The sequence below is a fragment of the Hermetia illucens genome, chromosome 5, assembly GCF_905115235.1.
Source record: "Hermetia illucens chromosome 5, iHerIll2.2.curated.20191125, whole genome shotgun sequence".
Taxonomy (NCBI): Eukaryota; Metazoa; Arthropoda; class Insecta; order Diptera; family Stratiomyidae; genus Hermetia; species Hermetia illucens.
In genome coordinates, this window is record NC_051853.1 from 109,963,041 (window position 1) to 109,974,741 (window position 11,701).

General features: G+C 41.6%; 1 protein-coding gene across 6 annotated transcripts in view; it reads left to right on the forward strand.

Annotated features, from left to right (window-relative positions):
- The window catches only part of LOC119656873, a 61,959-nt gene extending 59,564 nt beyond the window's left edge, over nucleotides 1-2,395 (forward strand). For all 6 annotated transcript variants that reach the window (XM_038063533.1, XM_038063534.1, XM_038063535.1 and 3 more), the window contains 2 exons: nucleotides 233-406; nucleotides 534-2,395. In XM_038063533.1, the coding sequence (XP_037919461.1) occupies nucleotides 233-406; nucleotides 534-866 (507 nt within the window). In that variant the 3' untranslated portion in view covers nucleotides 867-2,395. The remainder of the gene's footprint in view (nucleotides 1-232; nucleotides 407-533) is intronic.
- Nucleotides 2,396-11,701: the final 9,306 nt, after the last annotated feature.

Here is an 11,701-nt window from a genome sequence, read left to right on the forward strand (position 1 = left end):
AATCCAGAGATGCGAGAAGACTGCCGTTTTCTCCCAAGGAAAGCGTAGAAATTTTATTACACCTTTAAATGCCAACAAGCCTACAAGCTGGCATAGCGCTCACGTTTCCGAGCATTTGAGCCATTTTAAAGGTCAACATTTTTGTAATTGCCTCATGCAATCATAAATACATAAATATAGCGGCCAATAGTTTTTCTTATTCAATTTCATGAGTTATTTTTCTTTTTTACAGACCCAAAAGTACTTTCGACAAACTCATACCGCTGTAAACGAAACTTGGCATCATAAGAAGTTCGACTCCTTAAAACCAGCTACGCATACAGCAAGGCAGAAAGAACCAGACTCCTACATGAAAACTGATAGCGGATCGCTCAAGCATTTGATGGATGGATTCACTAAAAAGATGGTAAGTCGCCAATACTACGACGGCATCATTAGATTCATTCACTTCCGAATCTTCTTGCATTTCTTATGTGGTTTTGCCGGAAGTCAAATATGTTAAATTATCTTAACGTTCCCCTTTTCTTCTGCAGGTTAGCGAAGAGCTCCAGCAGCTCCATGAACAACTACAGATTCTGGAAAGTGCTTTCCAATTTGTAAGCGAGGAAAGCAACAAGGTTGATGAGTATGACCCCGCGATCTACGATTCTCATCTGGGCTATGTACGTATGTTGAAGGAGGAACTGGGGGATTCTATGGATAAATTAGAAATTCCCAAGGTAGACTTCGCGGCACCCAACTTGAACGACAACTGCTCTAAGGAGGTTCGCGATTTTATTCTGATGCGCGAGCATTTGACCGTTTTGCGATATCTCCTGGACGCGTTCGAAATTCTACACTCAGCTTGTCCTGTTGACAGCTGCTAGGAGCGCGAATACCAACCAGGGCTATTGTGAGCGCAGGGGCCTTCCATTCAGCCACCACTGCAAAAACTAAAGATGAGTTACAAACGCTTACAAAACCGAGGAAGCAACTGTAAAACAGTCTTGAAATTTCGATGTATCTATTTATATACTTAATCTAAATGTGTGCATAGGAAATATCTCTCCCTAAAATCTCACTAGTACAAAATTCCTAGGTTTTGAATTTTATCTTTGTCTGCTCTGTGTCAATGTTGAAATTTAGATCATTGTCGGTAAACGTACACATTCCAGTCAAATCTTAGGTGATTGAAATTTGAATAAAGTCCTTAACATACTTTAAATTATATTTTCTTAGCATTCCTTCACCAGCGGTTCCTAAGCCTGCTATGGTGTATCTTTATCGGCAAAGGCTACATTTTGATCAGATGGAATGCAACCGATACCGACTCCCGGTCAAGCTTTTAATTGCGAAAGGCCAAGAGCTACTCACCTTTTGTAACTAACTAGAATCAAGCCTAACGTATTTATGTAGGAGAGAGATATGTATATACACTAGACAAACCATACTATTCCGGAAAATTGATCTAACTGAAGAAAATTTGACTATTGTCTGCGCAAATGCAAGCGACTAATTTATTTATTGAATTGTAACTATGCGAAAGAAAGAAAAATTCATATATACCTAGCTTATGTGAATGCAATTAATTCGTTTATATTTTCTAAAGTAAAACTTTGCCATCCGGCCCCCTTGGGTCGACCATGCTTTTATGTACATCCTAGATTTTACACGTTTTTTACGTCCCAATACCACCCCTTTGCTTCTGATCAACCCTACAAATAGTATTTTAGTATTTTTACGTGCACATTTATCCACAGTCCTTCCCTGCGCGAGGTTTTATCATTTTTGTTGCCAGTGATTGAATGATAGTAACTATTTATATTCGAGACATTATGTTCTAGTTTTACATGTTTTCTTATTTATTTCATGTCATATTCGTTTACCACCAATTCTTAATTTAATGCAATCGCGTCGGGAAGCTGTGCCTTGCAAGAGGACGGACTGCGGCGAAGAATGCCACTTTAGGCAAACCAGATTTAGTAAAAATTTTATAAAAGCGATAGACCTAACAGTCCATCCCCTTGCAAATCGAGTAGGACGCAGAAATTACGAATATTCGTTCCCTGGCACATGATATGTAGTGGAGAAGGGCCTAGGACAAGCTTCGTCCAGACCTGCACCACAACACAAAACAGTAGCACAATTCCAACTCGTCGTAGGAATAGTTAAAACTGCATAATGCTCTGTTAGAGGCACGACGACATTTTAAGAACTTGTAGAAACTTATGCTTAGCAACCATTGTAATTGATAAACGTGCATAATATTATAAGATCAAATTATTTATTTTTATTTGTAAAAAGACTTAATTTATTGATTTATTACTATTATTTGAAATTAGAGAAAAACCGACAACAGTATAAATGATTATTATGAAATTGATAATTATATACAATAATAAATTAATGGACATTTCAAACTGAACATATTTTTGTATTGGCCTGTCATTGGTCTGTTTCTAGTATAAGATTTCGTCAGTCAGGCACTTTGGTCTACACCAAGCAGCTGCCAAAAAAGGCCGTTTCTATCGGCTGTAATCGCAAGCCTAAAGAAAGTTGAAGGTACAACTCGAAGTAATTCCTCCGTCAAGTCTTACGCCTAACACTTGCAGGTACGCACTGGCTCTTTGCTCTCCAACATTTCTCCGAAGCCGTACTGATGAGGACATAAAATAACTGAATATCTCGAAAAAAGAGATCTATCACTGTCTTATTCTGCGGCTTCAAGTGTTCCACCGAATGCCAATCTGTTCTAGTATGACTCGTTTTTGGCATTCTCCGGTGAGAGTCGGATTAATACATCAAGCCTTTTTCTTAGAATCCCTCTTCTAAACGTCCGCAAAATAGTTAGTTTGGACGGCTCTATCATTACTCTTTTCGGGAACTTAGGTTGTCCAAATATCTTTTATCTCGTTATCTCTAGTATGGCCGCTCCTCTTCTCTTCTTGATACTTGCCAAGGGGGTTTTGCTACAAATGACGGAGAAAGTTTTCTTTAAAATCTGGTTAAACCATATCCACTTATTTTGAAAATTTTCAGACATAGCCAATATCTATCGAATGCTTCCGATGCTATTTATTGCTTTCTCTGACGAGTTAGTCTAACTTTGGGAGTCCATGCTGAATCGATTTTCTATCATCCATTCATTATAATTGCAAAAAACTTGACGCAACTGCTCATCAAGCAAACTTTGAACTCGAATACGCCAAAATTCTGCATTAATAAAGGACAATTCAGCGGAAGTGTCAAATCGCAGGTGTACTCGGGTGGAGGACATTCACTTTTGGATCAAAATAATATTGCAGACTTTAATGCCAAAGTTTGGAGTGATTTCTGTCCAATTAAAAGGAAACGGAAAAATATTACGGTAGCCATCCAACAAACCACATGCTTAAAGTAGGTTTGCTAGTCAGCCAAAAAAAAAAATGAAAAACTCATCTGTACTTTCGAGATAAATTTCCAAACATACGCCTCCACAAAGAGGAGCAAAAATTCCAAAACGGAAACCTTCTAGGAGAAAAGTCGTACTTCGAGATTTGAACAACCTAGTAAGGACAGATCCCATATTCAGGCGACACGTTAGCTCCCATAACTCATAAAATTACCAATGTTAGCAAACTGCTAATTATTCAGCTAGAAGTGCTGCAGGCTCGAATGGCAACACGACCTCGAATCCTAACAAAACTCTCCACAATACCCTCTAAGAGCGAATAACCGCAACTATCACATGTCCTTGGGATGTAGCACTGACAAATGAACAAAGACCTGAAGGACATTACCATTGGTACGACCACAAATACGTTTGGCTCTAATCGCAAAAAAGGAGAGAAGGACTGGTTTGACGATGTATGTGCGTTACTAGTAACGGAACGGAAGAATGCTGCATACTGAGTAAGCAGCATAAATAAGAAACCTGAAAGAACTGGTTTGCGAACTCGATAACCGGTTATTTACCCATCTACACCTCGGCGTTCATCCTTCCGAAACCAAGACGAAAATCTGATTTTGAATCATATGCGAATATTGGACGGATGGTTTGAGAATTTTAATGAACTGCTCAACAATCAAAATTTCGACGAGTTGGAAGTCCCGCCTACTAAAGGCGACGAACAAATACCACCGCCAAGCATGGAACGAACGGTCCATACATATCCTCGGCTTAAAAACCAAAGGAATTAACAGCCGAACTGGCCGACCAGCTACTATATACCGAGCGGTCCATGCTCCAGATCTGGGACAATATCCAGTCAATTTCTGAAAAAAATAGTTATAGTAAATATGGTGACGTATACTTAACTTTATTTAAACAAGTGTCGGTATGGAGAGTATTTTAAGGCCTAGATACCATGCGCATGGACCAGCATATTTCCTTTTAGATATTTGGGTTGGTTAATTTCTGAGAACGGGTCCTCGAAGTAACAGACTTTTTCAGACCCCGTGTTTTTGCAGCCAATGTCAAAACTAATATCGGTTTTGAAAAGTACTAAGCGAGACTTTTCGTTTGATGCGTCACACGATGGTGAGAAAAAATGGTCCACCTCTCTTTTGTATATATGGACCCCCTCCCTCCTTCCACCTTTAAAGTCAACGTGTAACTCTGTTACTCACTGCATGAAATGGGATTCACACGTTTGACCTTTCTATCAATAGGAATAACGCTTCTAGGATAAAAGGTGTGAAAGACAGACAGATGGGCAGACAGTAAAGCGATTTTAATAATAAGGTATTTTTTTTACACAAAACCGTAAAAAAGGTAATGAGACAATCAAGCTAGTAAGATTAGGCAGATTCTGAGTGAAGTACGAAGGCAGAGAAAAGTAGCAGGATCCCCTCGGGGACCTTTCAACATCAACAACGATCTAGGATAGGGGAATGCTCTACTAGGCATTCTTTCAAACCTGCGCTGCAAGGTACTACCCTGTTGAAGTCCACCCAAATACTGACCTTTGTTGACGGAGCCGATGTAATGGGAAGAACAATACAAAATGTATAAACTGAATTCATCCAGATCGATAGATGGCCTGAAATATTGGACCGTATATTAATGAAGGAAACATTGTGACAACATTAGTACCAGAAATAACAACAATAATAGAAGAATTTGGTTCCCTACAAGATGACAGTCGTAGCGTATGTATCGATGAATTTTATGAGCGATAGCACAATCGTTTGTGTGTGTATGGATACAATCTGACTCAATAGGATGCGGTGAGTGGGTCACCTAATCGCTGTGGATGAGGATGATCCAATCGAGAAAATTTATTGGGATAAAATATACAGTAGAAAAAGAAGGCCGAGCTGACCGGGCTCCAGGCGGAGTGATGGCGTATTCCAGGATGCCAGAAACCTGTAAGGGATATCGAATTGGTGGACCTCGACGTAAAGTCGAAATGCTTGTAATTCCTTATTAACGCAAGTTTAGACCGAACACTGGTTTTTGCACCGTTGATGATGATGATGAAAGGACTAATAATAATACCATCAAGAGAATTTAAAATGCGGCTTATAAGAACTAAAAATAGTTTGTCGTTCACGTCTATAACCAACAGGAAATTTATTATGTTCTTCATTTTCAAGTATTTTGGTATTAAGTTTTCTTCCTGGTGCCTCAACCCAATTTGGACAAGTGCCGGACACCGTCCCAAGACATAAGTAGATGTTTCGTCACTCTCCCAACAAAATCTCCAAACAGTGTCCGTATATACCTCAACGTTCCCCTATTCCTGCTATGATCCGCAGGTTCTTCTTGATGAGGTCCAAACACCCTTTCCAGCGGTTGGACTCATACCCAGCACCCTTCTAGTAGGTTCATCCAGTGCAGTCCCCCAGCTGTTCCTTTTCATTTTACAGTCTCATAGTCATGAACACATTTCCGATTCCACCGAAGGGCTTTACTCTAGTACGTGTAACCGCGTCCACTACCTCATTAAAACCCAGAGTATTCAGACCTTGTTGGGCAAGCCGAGCATATTTAATCTGTTAAAGCATTTCCATACCGGTTCACTTGGTTAGACCTAATAATTGATGGCGCTACTAGTACAAACCGCTGAGAAGTGGTTTAATAATAATCGTTGGCGCAACAATCCAATTGGATCATGACCTTAAAGTGTGTAAATTACAGGATTACAGCAACCTATAGGAGGCAAAGTTATCGTTATCGACGAAAATATCAAAAAAGTCCATGAAATTATTTTGGGTGCCGGCAAAGTGAAGTTGATCGAGATAGCTGAGTGTCTAAAGACATCAAAGGAACATATTGGACATGGATATGCGAAAGCTCTGTTAAAAGTGGGTACCGCACGTGCTCACAATCGACCAAAAACAACAAGGAGTTGACGATTCTGAATAGGGCTTAAAGCTCCGCCTCCATACCGAATCCTAACGCGAATCAAAACGCTTGTCATCTGAGTGGACTGCACGTGGTGAATCGACTCAAAGGCGTGCAAAGACGCAACAGTCGGTTGGCAAGGTTATAGCATCAATATTTTGGGGTGCGAGTGGTATAATATTTATAGTAGCTTATAAACTTTTCAGTCCAACTGTTAAGTACCTAAATAGCGGCTTGGCTGTCAGTCAATATCGCCCACGGGTAGTTGTGCCTGTGCGCAGACCAAGTTCTTCGTTTCAAATAATATCAGCCACCTATGATACGATGCAGACAGATATTCACAAAAGCTAGAAGTTATTGACCAACAGAGAGGGTGACTCCCATGTGCTATAAAAACACCGAAAGAACACTAGCACAGAACAGTTTCAACTTGATCTTTGTTGTTGATATAACTGCATTTCCATACTTTAGACAGAGCAGTGGAAGCGGATCCAGCGCTTTCAATGCGTCGATCAACATCCGGTTCGGTGCCACCGTCGACAGAAACTAGGCGTCCTAGATATAAAAATTGATCGACACTTTTGATGCTCTGCCCATTAATGCAGTTAAACAGAATGTGATGATCCATCAGACTAAGAGCTTTGATTTTGTTTGTTTGTTATCTTCAGTCCAACTCTACTTACTTTTTTTTCCAAATCCAGAGACATTTGGCCAAGGTCCATGACCCGGTGAGAGAGCAAGCAGATGTCATTAGCGTAGTCGAGGTTTTTGAGGAAAGATGTCATAGTCCATTGAATTTCACCACGGCCTCCGGACAACGAGAAAACGCCACCGGTAGCACAATGAAATAATATCGATCACAGAATGCAGCCCTGGCGGACTTCGCTTTACACCTTAAAATTCTCTGAGATTTTACCTCGGTGGAGCACGTGAAATTTTGCGTCATCATATGTCGCTTTGATAATAGCTATTAGTTTTTCGGGAATGCTCCCCTTGCGTAGAGCACTTCAGATCACTCCCTGTTTACACTATCGGAAGCTTTCTCGAAATTGATACAGAACAGGTGCAGCTAAGCGTGTTGATGTGGTCAATGCAGGATCAATCTTTTGATAAGTTCTTTGATGGGTTTCAGGATTATTTTAGCTATTATCTTTGCTGTGGCAAAGAACGCAGATACCCGTTCAATTGCCACAATCAAAATTAGTGCCTTTTTTGCAGTCTTAACGATCATCCCCTTCTTCAACTCTGAAAACTTAGGTCTACCGAGAGCGTTCCTAAGTGCGTTTGGGCTTAGGCCTTCCTTCAGATAGGACATCCGATATGGTGACCTCCAATGTACCTGTATCGTTATTGCTTTTTGAGCGGTTGCGATCTTCGCAGTAGGCCAATGTTGACCTTGGCTCCGCTGCTTGATCTCCTAAATTCTCCGTTCTTGGGTGGATCCACCTGGCTCTCAGCGTAGCAGAGATGTGCGTCTGCCTGATGGTCCAGTTTATATACGGGATCCTGCTTTTTTGCTGTTTTTAATATCTTCCTTTATTTAGTTCGCCGCACCAAGATCAGCTTTACTGACTGAGGCAACCAGGTATCACTAGTATCCGTTTGAGTTCAATGGGCACCGTTCGCATAACACCCTTGATTGGGGTAGTTGCTTCTCGGCTCCTCGGTCTTATCGACTTCTTAACGAATTTTGAGTTTAGGATACCAATTTATAGGCGAACTTGCATGGGCCCCTGTTATGGTAATGTGACTCATTAGCTTCTTCCAGCAGCGCGTTTTGTCTATTGATTTCATGGAGAAGCTCCTCCTTCTTCTTTACATTGCAGAACTAAAGGTCTATTGTACGTGGTTCAATCCGCCGGAGCATTAGGAAATTACTAGCAATTTAATTTGTCCACCAGAACTCCCTAGACTTCCCGTACCGAGCTTTCCTTTTGAATATTACGATATCGTAAGCTGCTGTGATTACGCTCGTCAAGACTACAAATGATTCGGTCACAGCTCTCTGATTTCCATCCGGCTCATGTGACTCATTTATCCCTCTTAAGATAGCTTCAGAAAATTCACAGACTTCAATCTTCTCGGCGATTCACATGGTACTGTCAGATGTAAATTACTTGAATGCAAGTGGCTGCAAGGCCATAATGGTGAATTATCATCACGGGTCAATTCAGTCAGCCCTTTTCTCGAGTAGCAATTGCCCCGAATCAGCAAAATGTGACGTTATGTTCAGGCAAGAAACTTTTGGCCCACAGGCCCTGCACTTGAAATATTGGGTTTAAATCGCCTTTCCCGTGTCCTGCAATTGGGACACCCGATCTTCATTTTCCCGTCATTGAGAAGTTACTTTGCTGTTTTCCCTCAGAAGCTGATTATATTTAGTATTTACACTCCGCAAATGTGCCGGCAACCCTGGAGGTCCTTATGGAATTAACCCCATTTGTGCGTACAGATGAAGGCAAGGTGGGCAATCTTCACGATGGCTGGGAGTACCAGTGAGGGGGGGGGGGCTGCCCAAATTGATAGAGTAACAAGGCAAGCTACGAGAGCGTGGCTGTATCATACGGCTTAAATCTGCAACTGATTGTGTGTGTGTTTTTGAGGTGGGGGAGAGGCAAAGCCTCTGGGTACTCAGACCTTAGTGTTCCATTGTACCGGATTCCCCCGTCTAACGGAATATCTCGGATTCGTTTACGTTTCGCAGGATTTCGGTTAGTGAATGTGATGCTACCCGCTGCATCAAAAATTTGATGTCTGAAGCATCCATAGGCGGGCAGTCGCATAGAAAATTTTCCGTGGATTCAGCTTCCTCATTATAGGATGGACACGTATCATCTTGGATAATTCCTATTCTGAACAAAGGATAAACTTTGTAGTATCTTTGTTTGATTGCGACAGAACAAGTTTGGTGTGTCTAGGGGCATTAAGGCCACCTGCTATTATGGGAAGATTGTTCCCAGCTTTTGATTGCAGCATCGGAAAATGCTACTGACACCCCGATTGCTGGTTCCGGTCCGAGCATGGGGGAAACTGAAGCCTCTTCGCTAAGGCATCCGAGATTTCATTTCCCTCTACATAACAATGACCGCGTACTCAGAGTAATTTCACCGTATTGAATCTAGAAACAGACTTCAATGGTTTTCTGCATTCCTGAACGATTTCTGAACTGATCAAAGGACTGCTCAACGCCCTCAATGCAGTAGTCTTTCACTACAGTTTGTGTATTGTTCCAGTGGGAAAGCCCACTTCTCCTTTTTATTCGAGACCATTTTCTGTGGTTGAACCATTGGTTTAGAAAACATCAGTATACCTTGACACGCATTCTTCTGGTTCTAGTTTTCTCCTCATTTCAAAAAAACATCATATCTTCTACCAAACAGATGTATGGAGATCTGATAGTCGGAAGGCATTTCGAAAACTGGATTCATTTTCCCCAATGACTCTTCCAACGCTCTGTGCACCCCACGCCCATTGTTTTCCCATAGATCTAATCGAATTAGTCTATGAGCTGCTCTCATTGCAGTCCTCCCAATAAACAAATCCAAGGGCTGCAAACTGAGTCCTGCATTCAAACCTGCGCCGGATGTCGTGCTCATAGCACTGGTGATACTCAGACACACAGTACTTTGCAGTGTGGCTAGTTTATTGTGAAAACTCTTTTGTTTCACCTTAACCCATCACACTACGGATGCATAAGCGAACATCGGCCTAATGATAGCACGTTTCATCTTTATCTCTACATGTTTGTTCTAAAGAAGATTCTTGTCTAGAATAACAAACAGATATTTCACGTCTTCGGAGAGATGGAGGATTGTACCCCTCATCTCTGGAGAGCAAATGTCATTCAATTTGCTCATTTTTGTAAATAATATCATTGTGGTTTTATTTGAATTAACTGAAAGTTCATGCCTGAGACACCAACTGTCAATGATGTAATTCTATACACCGTTCCGAGATCTCGAGTTCCGAGAACTCGACCAGCACAACCACGTCAATCGCACTTGCCGATTTTGCAGTTCGCATAGTAGTGAGTTAATCAGCATACTCCACAGAAGTAGCGGTAGCTCATTTCCTTGAGGGCAGCCTTTCGTCGCTTTGGTTGTTAGGTAGCGATCAGCACCCACTTTAGCACGCAGCAATCTCTGGGATAGCGCAGATAGATCACCTTTATTAAAGTTTCGTCAACACCATGCTCTCTGGCGGCACTGCAGAGCTTTTGGAAGGGCGCACAGTCAAAAGCCCCTTCAATGTTCACGAACACACCCATTGCATACTCACCCTTCACAGTTGCCCTTAAGAAGGCTCAAGAGCAGACTCGCAGGACTTTCCACGTTGGTAAGTATATTGGTTTTCATTTAGTGGGTGCAACCTTAGCGCCTTCTCATGAATGTGACGCTCAATCAACCTCTCCAGACATTTCAACGCAAATAATGTTAAGCTGGTTTGCCTGCAGTTTGTTGGATTTAGATAGTCATCTTTTCCAGGATTTGGTATGGAAATCACCGTAACCTTCTGCCAAGAGGAATTGGTCTATACCCTGTTTTATCATCGCTGGGTAGATGCCACCCATGCCAGGTGCTTTGAAGTATTCAAATGATAGAAGAGCAGCTCTGGTCTATTCATTCATTAGAACCGTTTTCGCAGTGTCCCAATTCTCCTTGCAACACCTTGAAAGGTTTGCAGAAACCGGCAGTTCTTTTCCTCCCACTTCTGAGACCTGTTCTCCCGAGTGGTGTATTTCCAAGAGATTTTGTATAGACTCAACTCAGGAGTTCCTGAAAGTACCATGCAATTTTCTCAGAAAATCCTTATTATGGACTTTTCACAACCTGGAAGAGTCCCTTTCACCTTCACGTTCCCCACAGTATGCTCTAAAGGAGGCTTGTTTCGAACGCTTTACGTTTGCCTCTTATATTCACGCTATGACTTTCGGAAGTTTAACCAGATTTCATTCTTATTGCTTTTGCAAGCATGATTTAGAAGTCGTCTGGTTGATTTCTTGGGTCTATTCGTTTCTTTTTTTCGCCATGGAACGGTTTTACCGGGTTGGCCTCGGGAAATAGAACAAGCCTTTTCAATAATAATAATAATAATTGTTGGTGCAACAATCCATATTGGATCAGGGCCTTGAAGTGTGTTAGAGCACTTCATTCAAAACCGAAACGGTACACTAAAGTATACTGTAGGAGGCAATGTGGTGAGCCTTGCGCTCGTCCGAGATTATTACCCTAATTTCAGGTACTCATTCACAGTTGAGTCGACTGGTATCCGACGTCAAATCACGATACAAATTCCACTGCCACCAGAGAGATTTGAACCGCGACTTTCCGTACGATAGCCTTCTGCTCTAACCACTCAGCTATCCCGGAGCCTTTTCAAAGTACTCTAAAAGTA